The sequence below is a fragment of the Accipiter gentilis genome, chromosome 19, assembly GCF_929443795.1.
Source record: "Accipiter gentilis chromosome 19, bAccGen1.1, whole genome shotgun sequence".
Classification (NCBI taxonomy): domain Eukaryota; kingdom Metazoa; phylum Chordata; class Aves; order Accipitriformes; family Accipitridae; genus Astur; species Astur gentilis.
In genome coordinates this window covers 8,842,689-8,864,380 of record NC_064898.1, presented here as the reverse complement: position 1 = coordinate 8,864,380, position 21,692 = coordinate 8,842,689, and the positions used below count along the sequence as shown (strand labels likewise).

General features: G+C 39.1%; 1 protein-coding gene across 9 annotated transcripts in view; it reads right to left on the bottom strand.

Annotated features, from left to right (window-relative positions):
• PSPC1 (paraspeckle component 1) overlaps positions 1-11,851 on the bottom strand; it is a 65,991-nt gene extending 54,140 nt beyond the window's left edge. For all 9 annotated transcript variants that reach the window (XR_007508802.1, XR_007508805.1, XR_007508801.1 and 6 more), the window contains exons 1-4: positions 11,246-11,851; positions 9,018-9,319; positions 6,259-6,354; positions 5,049-5,245 (exon numbers count right to left, since the gene is read on the bottom strand). Coding sequence is in view for 4 of the 9 variants with exons in the window: in XM_049822810.1 (XP_049678767.1) it covers positions 5,049-5,245; positions 6,259-6,354; positions 9,018-9,319; positions 11,246-11,836 (1,186 nt within the window). In the remaining 5 variants the exon portion in view is untranslated. The remainder of the gene's footprint in view (positions 1-5,048; positions 5,246-6,258; positions 6,355-9,017; positions 9,320-11,245) is intronic.
• Positions 11,852-21,692: the final 9,841 nt, after the last annotated feature.

The window sequence follows — 21,692 nt, the reverse complement described above, 5'->3', positions numbered from 1 at the left end:
GTACAGGACCGGCAAAGCCTCTGAAGTGGGTAATGGAAACAGAAATCTGAATTCCTCAAACAAAGCAAAGGAGAAAAAACTCTAAATCTCTTAAATCGCATCCTGGTTTTACATCTACGGCAAGGTATCAATTTTCTACTGCTAAAGTCACACTAGCAAGAAAACTGGTACAAAATATATGGGCTTATACTATGCACTACTCATTGCAGACCACTGCATAGCATACATCAGAAAAAAGTTATAAGAACTTCAGGTGCGTATAATCCAAGCCGCCACAGAGATTTATCATGACCCAGCTTATAGCAATTTACAAATGACTTATCTTTCAACACTACCAGAAAGGAACAGATGGATCCTCTTAAAAAGCATTTAAAATGCTCTTAAAATGCAGGGCACAACTATTAGTAATTACTTTTGCTGTACTGGTTTCTGACTAGTCACTTTATTGATTGCTGCCTGGAAATTTATGCTTTCTTCAATGAATATTAATTCTATCTTTCCTAATTGTTAGAAAGCAGTTGTTTGCCCTTTCTATCTTTGCAGGATATTGGCCACGTGACATTATAGACACCATGAGGAACATTCCACTATACCCCCTATTATAAGCCTTTCAGGCTTTAGTTCAACTACTCCACACATTTCTCTATGCATTTCTGCACCATACTAATTAAAGCATCTTTTTAGCTATGCAAATCACTTTCCTCAAACTTGCATCAGCATGTATTACAACTTAACCTTTTAATGTCCAAACCCAACTACAATGACCAGTACATTTCAGCAAAATAGCATGTATTTGTTTTCTTTTCTAACAAAGCAGATTATAATTTTCTTATTCTCACAGCATCCTTATTGATATTAGAACTCCTTTCTCAAGCACATTTTGCAGGCTTGCTTTTCCAATCTCTTCTGCGAAATTAACACATTTCACACTTCAATAGAATATGATTACATTGAAGATTCATTCAAATCACAAAGTCTGAGGGCTGCTTCTTTCCAGCTGTGCTTACCATAGAAGACTTGGCCACTGTTATCCTGATACTCAGGGAGCACCACACCACAAGCATACTTCTTTTTTTTAAATAGCTTTTAGATTATTTCAGAGTACAAGTGCACTTTTTTTTTTTTTATTAACCTTTAAGTTGTTTCAGCATATTACTGAGATCAAGAACTGACCCATTCTATGCTCAGTATTGTCCACTGTGGAAAAAGATTTCCTTTTCAGTTCTTTGTTCTTCCATACTTATATAGCATTCCCTTTTTCTTCTGTTAATACACTGGCACAGCATTTCCTACTTTCTCTTTACCACTAATTGCTACAAATTTATCACTTACTCCCCTTTATTCTTAAGGTGTAGAGTCTTACTTTTCCCAGTGTCCTCTTAATTTTTTTCCACAGCACACTTCTGATTATTGCCTTTCCTGAAATTGTTAGTATTTTAAAGTTCAACATACCAACTTATGATCCAGTACCATTTGACAAGGGTAGAATCTTGGCACAAAGCCTTACTAGCCAGATGAAAATATAGATCTACAAGTTCGGGCTGTGCACAGAGCCATTCATATTGAAAGATCTGCAGTGATAGTAATTCTGGACTAACACATGTTGGACACAGGCCCTTTTTCTGAATAGGAAAAAGCTGCACTAAAGCAGCTGTGGAAAAAAAAAAACCCAAGCATTATTATTAGCTTCTGCACTTTCATGTGCTTAAAAGATGGCAAGGTCTTCATTTTATCCTCAACCTTTTGCAAAGCAGAGGGCAGAAGGTGAAAGTATACTCTCACCTCTGAAGTTAATCCTACAAGCAGGAATACCAAGTCTGAAAAGATTTTGAAGTTGGTTTAGCTGCTGATTTTTCAGATTCTAAATAAGGAAAACAAATGCCCAGCTTCCATGTAACTGATAAAGAATGAAGCTTTCAGTTAAATTCAGTCACGTTTTCCAGGATTTTCATAAACTATTTAACCACCATTATGAGAGAATATTTACAAAAATCTGAAGCATACCACCAAATACATAGATCAGAAACATCGTGGCAATTTACTTACACATGGAAACCCATATTCTGCTTTACAAATTACTTCTGACTCAATCTGTCAAAACATGACACTTAAAAGTGAAAAATTACACATATCAAAAGAATGAAGTCTACCTTCAGTATTAATACCACACCACAAAAACCTGAGTACTTAAGCCAACATGTTTTAGTTCAAGTCATACTAGCTCTCATAAAGGAATTTCTATAAAACCTTCGCCTGCAGGAGTATATGGACTCTAGTGAGCTCAGCCTTCCCATCTTCTTTTTAGCTCCTGAAAATTAATATATTGCATTTCATATTTCAGAAAAAATACTTCAATACACCTTTAAATCTGTTTTGTGCATCAGGTGTACAAAAATATTAATTCTAGGTTCTGAGGCGTCAAAAGTTTCACTGCATCTTTCTTAAAAACCCTGTGATGCACTCTCATTAACATAATTAATATTCTTGGCATGGTCTGAACTTATACCCAGAGACACTATTCAGACCAGCAAGATTTAGAAGCAGCTAACGTCTGAAAAGAAATACAAGAGAAAAAAACACATTATTTTCATACACACTGAAGCTGCAGAGTTGACAAGATTAAAACAGAAGGAATGTTTACTAACCCCTAGAGCTTGACAAATTAAACATCTGCAGGTGAATAAGCAGAAATCTAATTAGCTGAACAAAATTCCAAGTTATTTGGTACCAAAGAGAAGTACTCTGTTAACCAGACAGGGAAGGAAAAAACCCTCCTCCCACTCTAACAAAAAAGCATGTTTCCTCTCTGGAATATTAGGACCAAAAGCATTCATATTCTAGTAGCTCTTTAATGGAAGGAGTAATTCTCTTTTCGATATAAAAGCAGAGCTTAATAGACACTCAAAAAAAAAAAGGAATATTTTTCCTTCACAATGTCCTTAAAGGAAACTCTAATATCCATAAAACATACCTAAACTGTTCTCCCACATTGTACCATCAAGACCTTTGCTATCTTAATAAACAGGCCACTGTCACCTTGTTGCAGTTTCAAACACGATTAAGGCATGCTAATTTAAAGAAAAAGTAATCCCTAGCCTTGCCTTCAAGTACAGGCAACAGATGGAAAAATTCTAAAAAAGTGAAGAGTAGAAGTTCTAGAACTGGATCATTGGGACTGTCAAATATTAACAATTAGTTAAGTGAATGGTAAATTTAGCCAACCTGTATTTTCAGCACTGAACCATCTTTACCAATATCAGTCACACATATACACAAAATTTAAAATGTGTGTCTAATTGAAAAGGAGGGGTTGTACTGCGTATTATAGGCATTGCTGTTAATCACATTAACATTCACATTCCTCACATGTAAGATATACCTATGCTTACATGCAAACCAAATGCTTTAACATTTTTTTGCTTGGAAAATAAACCAAGAACCAACTTGACAGTTGTCATTTCAGGTGCTGCAATAACTATCCGGCATTTCAAAACAGTTTTTTATTTTATTATGCTCTGTATTTCAGTACAAGATCTTATATAAACAGTATGGTTTCACACTAAAAGCAAGCATGCCTATTTAGAAAAAACAGGCTAAATAAACTTTTTCCTAATGACAACTTTCAGTTGCAGTAAATTTAAGAATACTATGTAAAAACTGAAATATGCTCCTTTTAATCTCTTTTCCAGTTATGAAAATGTTTTAAAACAAATTTTAAAAGGACTACGATACCCAAACATTTAGGTGTTTTAATTCCACCAACCTAGTGAATACTCTAATCCAGCTAATATAAATATTTTCAACATGTCATTCAAGTCAGCAGAAAAAATTAAGATAAACCAGTCTCACACAGGGAAGTTGTACTACCAACAAAAATGTCCTTTCTTAAGAGTGAGCATTAAATAAAGCCAAATAATTGCAGCAGACAGCTTGTATGAGTTATCCAGGTTTAAGTTTTGAAATGCATCCAACTACTTGGACTCTCAAGAAGTTCAAATCCCTTTAAAATGACAAGGAACTCTTATTTAGCCTATCAAGCTAGTTATTGCACTGTCTTATGATCTAACACTCTGAGGGATAAGAATTTTTTTAGCTAGCCATGATCTCCCTTAAATTCAGATTTTAAAAAAAAAATACTTTGGTGTTTTATTCATGCAACAAACCTTGAGATACTTTCCATCAGATCTGCAATATATTTAAACTTTATCCACTCAAGTCTTGCAATTTAGCAGTCATACAGAGGGAACTAAAATCAAGGTAATAGTTCAATAGTTCTGAACTAGAAAGCAGTGATTACATGCCCACAGCATTGTGAGAAAACCATGTTTTGGGGAGAAGACTAACAAGCAGAAAGTACCAGATACTTGCCCTGCTACTGTCCTCTCTGCTCAAGAAACACTCCAGATCTATTCTTAAAGATAGGGCTTGAAAGCAACTGCTAGGACTTCCCCGTCCCCTCAACACTAGCAGAAGACAAGATGTCCAAACAATTACAAAAGAGGGATACATGATCTGAAAATTTCAAGAATGACTGAAATTCACGGCAACTGTGAGTTGAGTTGTTACATACAGACAATACTATGCACACATCAGACTTCTCAGCTGGGTTTCAAAGGGGAAAAAAGTAACATTAGCTACTGGAACATTTAAAATCATACCAGAGGTGCACAGAACAGCCAAAAGACATACAAGCTATCTATAATTTTTTATTTTTTCCTGCACATGGCCCACAAACAGTACTTAGTCTTATCTAGTACCATAAGCAACACCAAAAATGGAAAATAATTTTACTGATGACTGCTTACACTAGACAAATTTAAGAAGTGAAGAAAACACTAGACAATGACTGCTTTCTCAGCTTCTTAATTCATCTCTGCAAATCATCAAGGAATATGTGTAAGGAGTAATATTACTTCCTTTTTCTCAGTTCAATGCATTTAATTAAATAGCATCTGCAAAATCTCTATGTTTAGCATACAGCTCAATATGCTACACAAAGAAAATCTGTGACAAAACAAATTTAATACTAGTAAATTATCTGATTTTACCTTGCCTCATCAGCATTAGCTGATGCTCGTGTCTAGCTGCTTCCATTTCTGCCTCTAGTTTCTCTTTGGCTTCTCTAATGTTCCTGTCAACCTGTTCACGCTGTTGCTTTTCCATCTCATCAAGAGCCTTCCACCGTGAAGCGTACTCAAACTCAAACGTTCCAGGTTGAGCAAAGCGTGGTGGCTGTTCTCTTTCCCTAATAAAAATTTTGCAGTTAAAACGTACAGAAAAAGACATTTAGATCAACAGCTGTAACTGCCAAAGAATTTATAAATAATCACTTCAAGGGTAGATCAGACTTTAAATCAACCTGTCAGATGACTACATTCTAAACCAGTCAAAGCTTAATTCAGCTGTTAAGAGTGATCAGAAAAATTGTGCAAATAAGGATCTGTTCAATTCATATAATTTTAAGATAAAAATTCATGTTTACATTGGTACAAAATACTAAACCGCAACACTAGATTAACTGTGTTCAGCCTTCTAAAGCAAGCAGTCAATTCATAAAACCACTTATTTAAATAAATATCAAAGCTTACTAGACAGCTCAGAATATTAGCCACAATCTCTAAACATTAAAAGGTGCCAACATTGTATTTCACATTCTGACACTAATATTGTAAATAATAGTGACACATTTTTAAAAAGAGGTATTCTACAGCCTTACCAGAGTGAACACTTTAGCTTCAGTGTGATTTCTAAATGGCAATTGAATTTCAATATTATTGGATTAGGTGACTTCTCTTCCACCTCATGATCAAGACTCACTTTCTCACGTTATGTGCAAAGTTTTATTTGAACCATGGAAGCTACAAAGATTTATACTCCACTGACTTTACAATCAATTAAGGGTCTATTCAGAGAACAAAAAAATCTGTGGGTATACAAATCTCTGCAGGATTAGACCACACCCCTAATCCATAAAAAGACTATAGCTTGGCTGGCAACAAGTTTTAACTGATTTTAGTGCAGGCCAGGAAATCTACCTACTTTAGTAAATGCACAGAATGTTAAACCAACAAGTCAAGTCTGAATTTTACTATGATTAGGAAATCTTGGCAAGGTCCTACTTAATCCTTTGACACAAAACAGCACAACATACAAAACACTACTTCCTGTTACACAAACTCAAAAAAAAAAAATTAGCATATATTTACCAAGCTAAGGACATCAATCATGTTTTATAAAATAAAGCTGAACACAACTTACTTGTGATACTGTTGTGTTTTTTGCATTAGCTTCTCTGGGAGCCCATCTTCATCATCAAATTGCTCCATTGGTTCTACAACAACAGGTCGAGGTGTTCTGGAAGACAGGTTCAATTTAATAATTAAATCATAAATGAAGTAGTTAAAGTTATTTTAGTATTTTGAGGAAGCACTCCAGAAAGCTAACATGTTATCTATAATGCCTGTCTTGCAAATTCTTCTTAAATCATAGAATCCAATAAATCCCAATATGAAGAATTACCTTTGAAAATAATTGTTTCTATACACAAAACCAACTATTCTGCCTAGAAACCACAACATACTTCATGTAGTTCTGTTTCCTATGAAGTATTTAAAGATTAAAAAAAAAAAAATCTCAAAACCATCTACAAACAATTACAAAATAGGAAAGAACTACCTTTTCGTTTTCGTCAGTGAGGTAAGATGGGGGCCATGATTATATTAGGAAAGCATCAAACAAACCCAAAAGAGAACAACACAGCCTATTTAGATTTCCACAGAATATTAAAAGTCACTTTTGAAACTTACTCTGCAATTGAAAACAGCTTGACAATTTGGCATTAATATTCCAGTGATATAGAAAAACATTTCTGCTTAAGTTATTTAAAACCCTTTCTTTGAACAACCATACTCTCACAAATCAGAATCCTAATTCATCTTTGAAAATACCTTCCTTGAATTCTCATTATCTGTAGTAATCAGAGACAACTATTAGCCAGTACTGCCAAGGATAGCAGTATAAGGATCCTGAATTTCGTAAAAAGGTCTCTGCATCAGTCTTGGGAGCATAGCCTATAATACACACCTTAAAGTGGTAAGAAAACAGCTAGAGACACTATTTGCAAAATGCTAGCGCTTATTTATTATGTTCCACACCTTTATGTCACTTCACAGATCTTTTCACAGAAAAAAAATCAATATATTTTAACAACATCAACAGCTGAAAACGAAAACTTTGGGCATCGAGCGCAGATGAAAAAGATGAAGTCTGGAATCACAGAGCACACAACTAACTCAGCAACTGTTTCTCCTGATGTTCTCCGCATGGCAATTGCTGGCAGCTCTGTTATTTAAATGCAACTGAACTGTGGTATTAACAAGTTATTTTAAAACAACAATTTTAAATCTCTAAATTAGTATTTAAAATGCCTGGTTTTGATATATTTAGCCCATGAATTTAAAGATTTGTCTTCTGATGAGGCAAAGAGTTTTCAGCTAAAAACGTAAAATTTTAGATTCTGAAGCAAAACATCAAAGTATCATGGCAGCAGATTCATGCTAATTATCTTTGCAACTGTGCGTTAGGGAACATGTCAGCCACCTAAGCAAGACAAAGATCAAGTGCTTTTTATTCACTCAGGCCATGGTTAGCTGGTCATTTCAATCCAGCTAATCTATCCAGAACACCCTCCCTCATACCCCAGCTTTTTTCCCTGCCTCATCTCTCATGCCAAGAATAGCATTCATGTAACACTGAACTAGATTAGTTCCCTTGTTTGGTTGACCATGCTTACATTCAAACACTAATGCCAAGAAAACCCAGGGAGCAAGAACAAATTGCTGGCACAGATAACAGTAAAGGCATATTCACATTGAATTTACTACATAGCTACCAGGTCAGTTCAGTGACACACAAAATTTAGGAGATCATCACAAGAAAATGGAGTTCCAGACCCCTTCCCCAATCTCCTCCTTGCAACATTTTCTCCTGCTTTATCCCTCTGCTGGACCTGATGTTCCTAACACCCACATCAGCAAGCACCTTCACATGCTTAAACAGCCAAAAATGAACCCAACAAAAACAGATTAATACTTTTCTGTTGTTTCAACGATCAGAAGTGGCTTATGGAAGTATCAAAAAGTTCTCAAGCGGATAAAAGATCAACAGCACAGCCAGGGCAGAAAGAGAAAAAAAACTTGCAAGTTCCCCAATTTGATGACAGCAAGCTCTCATGCTGTGGAACCACAGCCTTATTTTCCCAAATGAGAATCAAAAACAAACAAACAACAAAAAAAAAACCCTCAACATCTATCATTTTACACAGTCCTTAAGAAAGCATTTGAAAACATCACTAGTTATTGTGTTCAAGCACAGGAGTTAACAACTTCCTTCAGCAAGAACAGAAATATAAGATGCAAGAGAGAAGTGCTGTAATTTGCAAGCTTGCTTGCCCTTGAAATAGAAAGTTTTCCAGAGATTGTTGCCACAAACTCCTGCAGAATCTAAGTCTTCATTTAAAAAAAAAAAAAAAGTACTTCTGGCCTTTCAAGCCACAAATAAAACCTCTGAGACAGAAATAAACATAGGAACACTTCCCTGAGTTTACAGAAGTTATCAGCAATGTAGCGCACTGTTTTGCTAAACAGAGGTATATTATTTTGTCACATTGTTACCAGGATCAGAAAGAGTGCAATTAATAAAAATAAAGTCTCACTAGAAAAAGTCCTACTATATAGAGAAGGAAAAGTAATATTACATATTGACAAGGAAAAGCAAAATGTCAGTATCAGAATGTCATATGGTAATTACAAGTCTTATAAACAGTATGAGGAAGAAGACGGGTCTCCTCACAAAAAAAAAAAATTCAGGAGTATTCATGTAAAACAGCTTAACTTCCTGCCTCATGGCTTTCATAATTTGAAAATAAAATAAGAACAAGGGAATACTCATGAATGCAGTTTTCTTTCACATCAGAAACATATACTCGCACAAATTCAAACAAAAGCCTGTGAACTTACGTTGTTAGCAAGAATGCCCCATCACTGCATCTTTCTAGAGCTTTCCGTGCTGGAGGTTTTGCTGCAAACTCTACGAAACCTTTTCCTGTAGCTCTGCCACGATCATCTACTACAACAACAGCTCTTTCCACTGGCCCAAACTGAGAGAATGCTTGTTCCAGCAGCTCATTAGAAACCACAGGTGAAAGATTCTTGACAGTTAGGGCAGCTCCATGTGTAGCAAATCGAATTCGAAGTGGTCTGCTCTTCAAAATAGTACCATCAAGTTCTGCCTTTGCTATTTCAGCCAGTGTCCTAGATTCCTTTGTCAAGATATAAAATATTTTTTATATTTTATTTTAAAAAACAGGTATCACTTTTGTGTTCCTCCCCCCCCTTCACCCCTCCACCGAAAAGTAGCAAAGTTTTTTTCCTTAACTTGAGCACATTAGCATCAGGGTCATTCAACCTCCCTCCCAACGCTCCCATCCCAAAAAAGCCCACCAAAGTTCCTGTCTGCTGACTGAAAAAAAAAAATACACATTTGTCATCCCTTATGATTTACTCTAAAAAACAACATAGGTGCAAATTTTTGTTGCACATTAGAGGACTTAACAAATTCTCATTATGACAGATACATTTGTGCTGCTCTGTAAAGGCTTTCAGTAGAGATGAAAACTTGATGCTTTTTTATATTTACCTACTCAAATGTTTATATTCTGCATCCCTAGCTCCGTATAGTAGTAAACAGTATTTTCAAAGATTACACTACAGGATCTAAGGTGTTTTGGATTTTGGTTTGGGTTTTTGTTTTGGTTTTAAATGAAAATATCACACTTGCTCATTACCACTGTTGAACTCTTAATGGATGTCCAATTAGAACTTCATCAACAAATGATGAAATTACCTTCTTTGCTCATGTATTCGTTCTCCTCACATTTATGGGCTTTCTGCACCCACATCCATGAAACAGTCTGCACCAGTAACTACCCTTTTTTCCTCATTTCAGAGATTTTCACCGAGTTTGATACCTGCAATCCCTTACATTCAAAGAAATTATTCTTTAGATCGTAGCCATTTTTTCCACAGTTCAACTGACTAGGTAAATTGTTAAAAAATAACATACTCCCTAAACGTAATGGAAGAGGAAAGGTCAGATAAAAGCTGTATCTAATCTATATTACATACTAAACTAACTAATGACATGTAAATATATTGCACTTCCTCCAGAAAATTTCTATTTCAGGCTGGGGGATTCTCAGGGTACAAGATGTATGGCAGAATGCCACAAGCACTTATCTTTAAGATGACAACCAAAAAGAAAAAAAATCCTAACCAGTAAAATATATGGAAAAATCATAACTAGAGACACCCAAAGCACCCTAAAGCTATTCCTAGAATGATATAAATCAGTGCATTCTAAATATGGCTGTCACGAAAACTAATCCTGCACATTAAATTGACATTTAAATACAGTATCATAACCTTTTCAGATGATTCCTTTTTTGCATGCTCAACTCCAGCATATTTGATCGAATATTGTGTTATCCCTAAAAATCCAGTCTTATCTGGACGCAAGTAATTTAAACTACCCAGGGTCCCATTTCTTTGCAATGTGGAGATTACATGTTCTTTCTCACAATGTGTGAGCAGTGGTATTTCGAAACAATCCCGTACAATTTTTAAAATTAACTGTGTTTTCATAGACGAAACTTATAATGAACTGTACAGGCTGAAATTCGCTTCTGCATAAAAAAAAGGATTTTTTTCTAGTCCTAAAGCATGATAAATTCTCCCAGTTAAATAAGTAAAGTCTTTATACAGGTATGACACGAACAAAGCAGATCGCGCACCCACATCTTCCATTCACTTAAAATAACAGGCTGTAGGAATACCCGTGATAGCAGCACAGAAACGGTAAGTGACGGAGGGGCCCTGAAACCAGCGGACTACCGCGTAGTGAGGCAGGAACCTAGACGCGAGGGGCTGGGAAGGCTGCTCACAAAAAGCAGGCCTCTGGCTTAGATGTATGGAGGTAAATGGCGGGGGGGGGGAGAAGAAGGAAGAGGAAGCGGAGGGAACAGCGCTAGCAGCAACGAGAAAGCATGAGGAGCAGATGCTGTCTTTTTTTACACCGGCCGCACAAGGAAAGGCGGGGAGGGGGGGCGCAGCAAGGGGCAGTAGTCTCCCGCTTGCAAAGGCAGCCCCCGGGTTACGGGGCAGCCACAGAGGCTCGCGCGAATCCTCACCAGGCGAATGAAGCCAAAGCCACGGTCCCGATTGATGAAGACTTCGCTAGGCTCCCCGTAGCGCTCGAAGAGGCGCTTGAAATCTTCCTCGGTGATATCAGTAGGCAGATTCCCCACGAACAGCCGGCAGCGCTGCGTGTAGCTCTTCTCGCCAGGTTTGAGAAAGCTTTTTATATCGATGGTGAACCCAACCTCCTGCTCTTCATCTCCACCTTCTTTGCTCGGCACTAGCGCCATGGCCGCCGCTGCCTCACTCTCCGACTCTAGGCCCCGCAATCCCTTCAGGTTGCCGCCACCGCCCCCCACCATGCCCAGCGGCGCCGCCGGGGAGCTATTCTCGATCCGCACTTGCTTCAAGTTCCTATTCGCTGCCATATTCAGAACTCGCTCCTTTCTCGCTGGTCTTCTCAGGGGACGCGGAGCCCGGTGCAGCAACCACCGCCTCCGACCCTCAGCCAATTCAAAATGGCGCCGCCGCCAACCTCGGCGAGTTGTAACGTCCCTGAGGAAAGCCCCGCCCACCGTCGCCCGCGCTGCCTTCCCCGCCACTGCTCCTGCTTGTTGTTGGACGCGGGGGACGGGGACGCGCATGCGCTGTCGTGCGCGGGCGTGGGGCGGCCGAGTCCGTCCATGGCGTGTCGCTGCCGTCGGGCGTTGTTGTTCCCTTCCAGCTCCGGCATCACAAGCGAAGCTGCTTCAGACCGCGAGAGATCGGTCTTTGCGTCTGCAGAGACAGACGCGTACCAGCGGGCTGCGCTGCCTGAGAGGATCAGCCGCCCAGAAGCTCCCTGCTAGCTCGGCTCCCTCGCAGGCTGACCCGCCCGCACGGGGAGCCGCCCCAAGCGCAACCATACTGGGTTAGGGTAGAGGTCTCGGAAGCGTTCAGGTCCTGCGGGCTCTGCGACGGCCCGTCCCCGGGCGGAAGAACCCTCTGCTGGGGTCTGCCCTGAGGGAAGGGCAGGCAGGCCGGGTGCCCTGGTGGGGCGTCTGGCCGCCGCGGGGGAGCGGGGCAGGCATAACGCCAGAGAGGCTGAGGCGGCTGCAGGGGAACAGCCCGGGGGAAGGGACGGCCGGGCGCGGGGGAGCGGGGCAGGAGTCGAGAGGGGAGGGCGGCCCCGCAGGCAGCGCAGGGGGAGCGTTCGCCGAGCTGCAGATGTGGGAGGCAAATCGCGAGTGGAGAGACGCCCTGTTACGTGTGCTGCTCATGGAGCGATTTCTTACAGGGCGACAGCTTTCGTTAGAAAGGTGGTGACTTTCTTCTGCGAGGTGTGAAGTCAAACGTTTCCTTCCTTGGGCACCCCTTCCTGTAGCTAGGACTACGTGTCTCCCACCCGCAGCACAAGACTATGGTCTTCTCTCCTCCTCGCCTGCTAGATGCCCAGTTGCTTGGTTTGATCTGTGTGCTTCAACCAGTAATTCAACTGGCGCGTGGTTTCTCGGACAAAGAGCTCATCAGTCTGCCTGCGGCCTCACAGAAAGCCTGATAACCAGTTCTTGGCTCTTATTGCCATAGTAGCCTGAGTGCTTCAGGTGCCCCTGTAACTTTGCATCATGCAGGGGAACTCCTGGACAACAGAGCAAGACTTGAGGAGAAAATAACTATTACTTGTTTTATTAATACAACTGTAGCACTGAAAAGGTCCAGCCAATCTCATGTGGTTAATAGTTACTTCAGCTAGTGCATGGCAGGTACTGGTTTTTTGAAAAAGCAACGTAAAGCATGATAGTCAAGAAAAAGTCAATTCTACAACAGGCCTGAATCCATTTGCTCAGGGATTTCCATGTCTATTGGGGAGTATTTTAAGTTCCTCTGTCTTTTTTTTCCATTTGAGGCACAAAAAAGATCTCAGTCCCTTTCCTCCTATCTGTGCTTGTACCAGGATCTGGAGAAAACATGAGTTCCCAGACAGCATGAATTACTTCAACAGACCACCTGTTTCTGAAGCAGACTTATGGGTGCAGGGCATCGAACTGAACCCAGATTTAAACCGCTGAAAATCAGAAAATACAGACGGTAGAGGAAGGGTATCTGCTCACAGCAAAGGCAGGAAGTCAGGCAGTGTAGGATGGTGACGGAGGTATTAGAGTAGCAGTATGGGATCCCTAAAGCTTATTCACCTTGACTGTCCAAAGAGCTATGGTTTGTGATATATTTAGGATTCAATAACAAGTCTTAAGACAAAAGAGGAACCAACTTAGAGCAAGCCAATAGCTTTTTACAACTGATAAGCATGTAAAGGGAGTAGAATATATGTTAGAAATGATGTGACTGTACGAAAGTTCAGTAGATGGGGGAAAAAGGAGATGAATAGTAATCTGCTTGTTAAGTTATTGCCAATGCTGTGTAATAAAATTGCCATGGTTTTCAGACACAGCTTTCCAAATCAAGTTAGTAATAAAAGCTACAAACATTTAAATATACAACCATGATTTCCTGTGTACTATGAAAAAGTCAATAGGAAAAGCAAGGAGTCTTTACAAATTCCATACTATTCTTACCTTTCCCTAGCCATAGCAATGTCTCAATAGTAACTGATAGTCCAGTAACATAGATCAATAACATTCCAACTTCCAGAAACAAGAAAATGATTAATATATCTGCTAAAAAAGAGAAATATATATTTAGTGTGCTCATGCGTCCATAGCTTACCTTCATTAGTCAGACTCATGGTACAACCATAATGCATATACTTGCACTGTTTTTAAACTTTGTTGAGCAGGAGGTTGTGGACACATATTTAGCTAACAGTCACAAGAGCATTCCAGACGCCTTTAGAAGGCCTTGAACAGAATAAACAAGAAGACAAAAAAAGAAATATGCCAATTAGAAGAACACAGGTACGCATTCCACAATAAAGGGAACTCGGCACAAAGAACCTCAGTTTGGCAGTTTATCTTGACCAATTAGACTGAGACAAGTTTCACATGTCTTAGTATAACCACTTATGTCCTATGTTTATGCGCGTGTACAGTGTTGATATAACCAATCATTAAGTGTAACTAGGCGTGTGGACCGCGCGTGAATAATGTGTGTAACAATAGTAAAATAGCTAAGCGTATGTACAGATGTAACCAATGTATAAAATGATGTCTGATGCTCTAGTAAAGGGTCTTCCAACTATGATCATATTGATCTGTCGTTGAGTCCATGATTATGCTCCTACAGGAGCTATTTGCACATGGCCTATAGTCAAACATTTTAGGTTGATGTACAAAAAGAACCTTATACCTGCTATGCTCACTTACTTCCTTACCTTCATTTACAATATATCATTTCACATTTTACTCATTCATCAGAACAACCCCAGACAGTTCATCTCCTACCTAACTGCCCAGAGTCTTTGTGGCTCGACGATTGCTACCCCTTGAAACTGATACCAGTTAACAATAAAAATGTTTTGAAAGGAGAAAAAATGGGTCCCTTGATGTTCTTGCTCCAATGCTTTCCTTTTGTTATAAACATCCACTTAAATTTTTATGACTTACTAATTGCAACTTGCGGCACAGGAGGAGTTCTGCTAGACAATTCCAGCCACTCTCCATAAGTTTGGTATTATTATATTTAATACTTTGAATGCAGTTTAACTACATGAAAGTAATTTCAGAAGAGTGGGGGAATAATAGTTATGACCACATGGTAATTTGTTTTCACTCTGTAATTCTTGAAGGTTTTTTTGGAAGCCTGAATTTATTCAACTTGTCATTCAAAAAGCCACAACAGACAACCCTAATTTTGTACTAAAAGTTTGTTTTGGCCTGGAATTTATTTTAAGACCTTAAAAAGGTCATGACTTCTTGTATTAGTAATATACTGCCTTTACGTGTACTACCAGACTCCCTTTTCTGACTCATGTATAGCCTTGGATTATGATCCTGCAGATGGTTATGTATTTAAATTTATTAGCATAAATACAATATTCTGCATATGCATGACTGTCTGTAGTACAATCACTATTCCCCTAAGGAAAAGAACATTTTAGTGGCAGAAAACAGGAGCAGAATTGTGAAAATCACCAGTATTTCTCATTTTGTCTGCTACAGAGGAAGGTGCTGTTTGGTATACACAAAGTGTTAACACTATGGAGAGATTTGGGTGTATTTCCAAAACATGCACCACCCAGGCATGTGCCATAGACACAGTCAGAATCAACAGTTCCAGCTTTTCATTTTCTGTATCGCAGCATGACTTCCCTACCAAATATGAGGATCCTGCTTAAAATCAGGGAGGTGTCAGACCTTTAAAAGAAAGTCATGAGAGCTTTTTATGCTGCAAACTTGTAAATGCTACACATCTTGATCTGCAAATAAAAATCGCAAACTATTTGTATTTACCCTTGAACAATTTCAAAGTGATTGCTCAAACAACAGCACGACAGTGGTGACAGCTCTACGAGTGCTAAAGTCAGCTTCTCAACAGAGCCAATTGTAGCTTACTGCTCAACACGACTCGACACCCAGGTTTATTTCTTTTTACTTCCTAGAATCTGCAATGAGTCACAGTTAGGATCAGTACTTGTAACTCAAGCTACAGTAGATCATGACAGAATATACCAGGGAGCACTAGAACTGAGAGGTAGATTAGCGCATGGAGAGGGATGCTCCCTTTGAGAGGAGGAAAAACAAGGGACGGCATGAAATTCTGCACTGAAAAAGTAGGGAATGGAATAGGCAGTGGTTGATGGCCTGAAGTCGGGATCCTATGCAGAAGTGCAAGGCCAGGGAACTGAGGCACGCCTCTGTGGATGACCTGACACAGGTGGGAGCTGCTGCTGCTCTTCATCTCTTGCCAATCAAGACAGCGTTTGCCTGCAGTATTGCTCATGGCAACATCTGGACAAATTAAGCTTAGGGTAGGTTTTGGTCTCCACTAATGAGCTTTTCTTACAAAGTTAAATTGGCTAAGAATATTAAAAACACTAGCTGTCGTAGCTGTGCCAGCAGGCCTGATGGTATAAACATAACGGTGTGGAGAAGGAAGTGCTTAATGCAATCTGAAGAAGTGATGCATACTTTGTAATTATCTGAGGATGACCTCATTATGCTACTACTCCAGCATGAAGAGTGCTTACACGAGCATGTCATTGCAGTGCCACCTGGTGACAAATACTGGAATTATCACTAGAACTGTAATAGAATAAATCAAGTGAAAATAAAGATGGAAAACCTGCAATAAAATTATCTCTCTGGGCCCAGATGGACAGAATGACTTGGATTTTCTATTTTTAAACCTGGTGGGCAAGGCTTCTTTCTCTGTTCTCAATATTAAAGTAATTCAACAAGATACATTCATTGTTTTTACCTGGAGAGACATGTATATGAATCACATTTATGAAATAAGCTGTAAAACCTAACCTAATATAGTTAGTAGTCACCTATGCATGCCATATTAATAGATTTTTTTATGTGAATGAAAACTCGTATTTCAGAATTATCCGAGTATGAGAAGTCAGTGTTATTCTTTAAAACAACAGTGGTCTCAAGGAAACAAGGACTGAAAATATATGAAAATATATTTGTCTGTAAGTGTACTTGTCAGATGGACGTTTAGGCTCGACAAGAGTTACCTAACTTTTCCACAGCTACTTTCCCCACTAATACAACCAATGCATACAATGCACTTCATTTTGAATATTTTTCTTTCAGCATACTGTCTTTGCCTATTCTGTAGAAGGGTGACAGTTAACTACAAAGGCAAGCAGGAAGTTAAAGCCTTAAGGAAGCATTCCCCAAATACATTCAGCCCTTAATTTCTCTCTAAACAATCATTCGGTGTGCTGTCAGCACATCAGGCAGTAGAGCTTCCTGACAGACAGTCCCTGGGCTTAGGTTAGGAAGAAGCAGCAGTTTTGTGTGGAACAGTTAAACTGACTAGGGGAGACCCAGAAGGGCTGATCTGCTAGCCCTGAAAGAAAGCAGTGCCACAGATGTGTTTTATTCAGGCCATTTTCTTCCGAGCAGTTTAACACAAACTCAGGCAGTTGCAATTTGCCACCGAGCTGGGCAATTAGCCCAACCAGAATAGTCCGCAGGCCCCAGAGGCCTTCCTGTTTGCACTTCCCACTGGGCGTATTTGTCTTTCTCTGGCCCCAGGAAGCCCTTCTCTTCCTCTGAAGTCCTACTGTGACACATGGCCTGCAGACAAACTTCAGCCAGTCTCTGACGCTTTAACCCTGATGTGAGCTGATGAAAACTGCATTACTAAACCACAGAACCGCCTGCTATTCTTCATCCTGTGCTTTGCACACCATAAATAGGATCCACCACCAGTCTGTCTGTGGTTATGGCCTCTACACAGCAGCAACCGTCCAGATAACCACACACTAAGGTCATGGAAACAATCTTTGCAGGGCAATCACTCAAAATTGAGCCATGCCATTGATACAGTACTAGGTACTTAAAAATACTAAACCTCACACTCATCAGGTATTTACTTCCTCAGTATCATGTGGGAAGAATTTGGTTTTGAGATCACATGAGTAAAGGAAGAGCACTGAGTTGAAGAAGAGTAGGCTACCAAGTGCTGAGGATGAACCCTGTTAAGTAGCACAGATCCTGATGCAGAGCTAACACCTCTCCTCTGCTCTGTGGTGAATTTCTGTACAGGTAGTAGGGAAGTGTTGACCCACCACATCTAGAGCATGGGTTCACAGAGTAGGAGAGGGCTGTGACATTGCACTGAGAAGATGTGATAAACAGCTGTTGGTCCAAAGATATTTATGAGAGTATCACAGTAAATGTGTGAAACTTAGAATAGCTGGAAACATGGGACAGGCTGAAGATGCTGTTAACATCTAATTCTCAAATGTTAGATAAGCAGGAGACATGCCTGGCAATTAGATCATTGATACAGAGGTAATGGGTTTCCAAGTATTGGCTATCTCAATTCCTTTTTGTGGAGACTTTTTGGGGGGATAGTGGGCAATTCTTTTCAGTGCATTTCTATTGCCCCAGTGATTTTGAGCAAGAGATTTCACTCCATTAGCAGGCAAGAAGGAAGCTGGAGTTTGAATGAGCTCCCTATGAACTTATTAAAGTGATGGAGTCATAGTTTGCACAAGCAACTGAGCTGATGTAATAGTTTATTGTGACCAAAATGGGGAAGTAAACACTCCCTTCCTCTACTGCTTCTCTCTTCCTTACTTTCCTCTCACCCTTGCCCACAGAGTGTCCCCCTCCTTGTGCTGGCTTACATGCTCAGCTGATCCTTCCATGATCCAGTTAGCTCACTAACCAACAGAAAACTTGGCACTCTTTTACTGAATCAATTTTCTGCTGGGTTAGTGAATTGAATCAGCTGGAAGAGGGGTCTGACAAGCACCTGACTCAACACAAAGGTAAGCAGCGTGTAAGTGGCCAACAGCAGGGAGAAGGTGAAATGACAAGAGTTGATGTGCTTCAGTTTCAACCATTACAGAACTTTACCTTCTGTCATTTTTGGTTCAGAATGAGCAGTGGAGGCTGAAACCTGAATGGCTTGGGTACTGAAGAAGGACCACATCCTGCCAGAGCAGTGGACAAGCATGCCTTGCTGTCACCTGGAAACCGGGACAGTGTCATCAGGTGAAAAAACAACCCTGGAAAAGTTCCCTTTCAAGCATAGCTAGGAGTTTCTTTGTTTATGACTTGACTTCTCCATAGTGATGCTTTTTTAATTTGAGGATAATGAAGAAAATAATTTTTTTTATTATTAAAATTATTTGACAACAATGCTGTATTTTATAATCATTATTAGTGTTATCTGAAACAGTTGCTGGGTTCCAAACCTGTGTAAAAGGTAAAGAATTCTAGTTCAGATGTAACCCCAGACTAAACTTCTTCAGTTTACCTCTCCCTGATAGAGCCTTGACCTCTGAAAGTCTGTTGATAGGAGATGCCGTTCACACAATCCCCCAAAAGCTCCAGTATCTGGAATGTTCTAGATTATGATACTGAAATCTTGAATCTTGTAAGAGAATCTAGACAGAGAATCCTTGAAAAATAGTTCTGTATAAGTAATTGCACATGGCTTTGAATATTTTTTACATATATCATTGTCTCCTACAGGGTTGCATAACTAAGCACTTGTTAAGAGTTTGGTTTTTGAATGAGCTAAACTGCCCTTTGTTGAATGCCTAAACATGCACCCATTAGAAGTAAAGTGACCTATAAAGTTTTGGTAGCCATATGTTTTTCATGCAAACCTATTAGTATGACAAAATTCAGAAGAGCACATATTTAACCCTTTCTCTAAAGCAGGTATTTTGACTGTGAAATACATAAGTGAAAGAGTTAGTGTTATACAAATCAGATATTAACTGCTAAGCATCTTGCTAAAACAAATGCGGTGAAATACTGGTTTTAACTCATACCTGTAGTGAAAAGTACAGATACTTGTAAAATAACTTCTCAATATTCAGCCATTGTGAAGAGATGAAAGAATTTACCTATTCCATGAAAGGCTTTTAATGGGATAATTTGAAACTCTAAAGAGCCAGTAACACTAGAGAACTGTCTGGCTATTAAAGGCTTCGAGGGACGATTCACTTGATGTCCAGTAGGAGGTGGTAGATGCCCAATGGTTGGTTGTCCTTTACTCCAAATCATCTCTTTTCCAATCTGTAGGAAAATATATTTCTTGCATTTGATTATTTGTATGTTCTCTGATTAAGCTAATGTCTTCTGAAATTTTTCTTACATGATTTATCTTTGTACAGTAATATCTTCTTTTGATTTTCCTTTCAAATTGTGGCATAAGAATATTTCTCTGTGAATTGACTTACTCTTCCACAACGCTACTGGGGCTGAAAATGTTCTGTAATCTGAACAATTTAAGAACTCTTGCAATAGACAGTGACTGTGATATGGAAAAGTATGAGGCATTTCTCTGTGGTCTTATTTTTGCTTTCCAGGTCTAGGATTGGATTTTGTGTTTGGCAAGGGAAGGAGTTTAAACTGAGTTAGGAATGCGTGAACTCAATTTTCAGTAGTTTATTTAATACTTTTACCTAAACCTCTTTGATTTCACTCATATCCAGCAACCACTCTTACAGCTAGACAAAATAGTATTTATAATCTTTGAGCATTTTCTGCAGGTCAAAATATCCTGAAAATTCAATAACTTAAAAATTTTACCTAATCAAAATTATGACATAATGAGCAAATTAGGTGAATTGAAACATTGTTTTGACATGGTTTTTAACATTTAATTTCAATTTTATTTAATTATTTTCAAGGTAGGATGTGGTTTGTCTGTAGTGTAGCACACAGGAATTCAGGAACTGCCATAATAGAAAAACCTCAAAGCCCATCTAGTTCATCATACTGTCTTTGACAGGTACTTCATGCCAAATATTTAAAAGAAAAGTGCTGACCTGCCTAAGAAGTAGATGTAGGTAATAGATGTACAGTTTTACTGTAAAAAAAAAAAAAAATCAGCAAAAATAATGCAAGATGTGTAATTTCAAAGTTGCTAAATTAAAATTGTTATCAGAAAATTAAGTTTCATGTTATGTAATGTGGCATTAAGCTGTTTTCAACCTGCTATAGCTGCTATTCATTATTAGCTAATTCGGATGCATGTCTAAAATTATACTGCACATAGATCAGATTTTAAACATTTTGTATATTTTTATTATTTTTGCAAAACTCTCAAAATCTAAGTCTTGTGACTGTGATTATGCCCAGCAGCACCACTTACACTGATCTGCAGACCCTCTGCTCCATTCTTTCCCCTGATAATTCTTACTGTCCCTGTCTTATTTCTTAATGCATTTATTTTTTTAACATGTTACTCAGCTGCTTATACAGCCCCATGTGAACGGGATGGGGGAACTAATCCAGCTAAAAGAATAAAGGGAGAGGGAGAAGAGGAGTAAGTGAAGGGTTGTTTAAGCAAGCAGTGATAGCTAATAAGTGCTTCATCTTCCCTGAGGGGAGGGAAGAAACACTCCTTAAAGTACTGTCTCCTTCGATATCCAGAATTTGGAGGTATCCATCTGTGTGAGCATGACAAAGAGTCTGTCCCTGTAACAACAGCACCTGAGGAATTTGAGGAGGAAGCCTAGCAGATCCTGCTGCAGTTTAATATTTTTCTATCCCTGTGTCAGCCATCTCTCTTCTGATTCTTGCCAGCTTTCTGGTACACTGCTCATCAAAGTGGACTTGAGCTAAAATAGTAGGCTGAACTGGAGTAAATGAGACATGAACACATATTTCTTGCTCCCAGCTTTTCTTGGGGTTAAGGTAAAGTTATCTTGGCAAGGAGGTAGCTCAGCTAGCAGGCAGGCAGCTGAGAAATATGACACATGGAATCGTGATAGTAAAATTAACCATAAACTTTTAGCCTAGTGAAAACGTTAAATGTAGACCCACTTTATTTCCCAAAGTCATAGTCCATGTAATAGTCCAGTATAGTCCATCTTATCTCTTTTCAGACCAGAATAAAGAAGGCCACAGGCTCCCCAGTTAA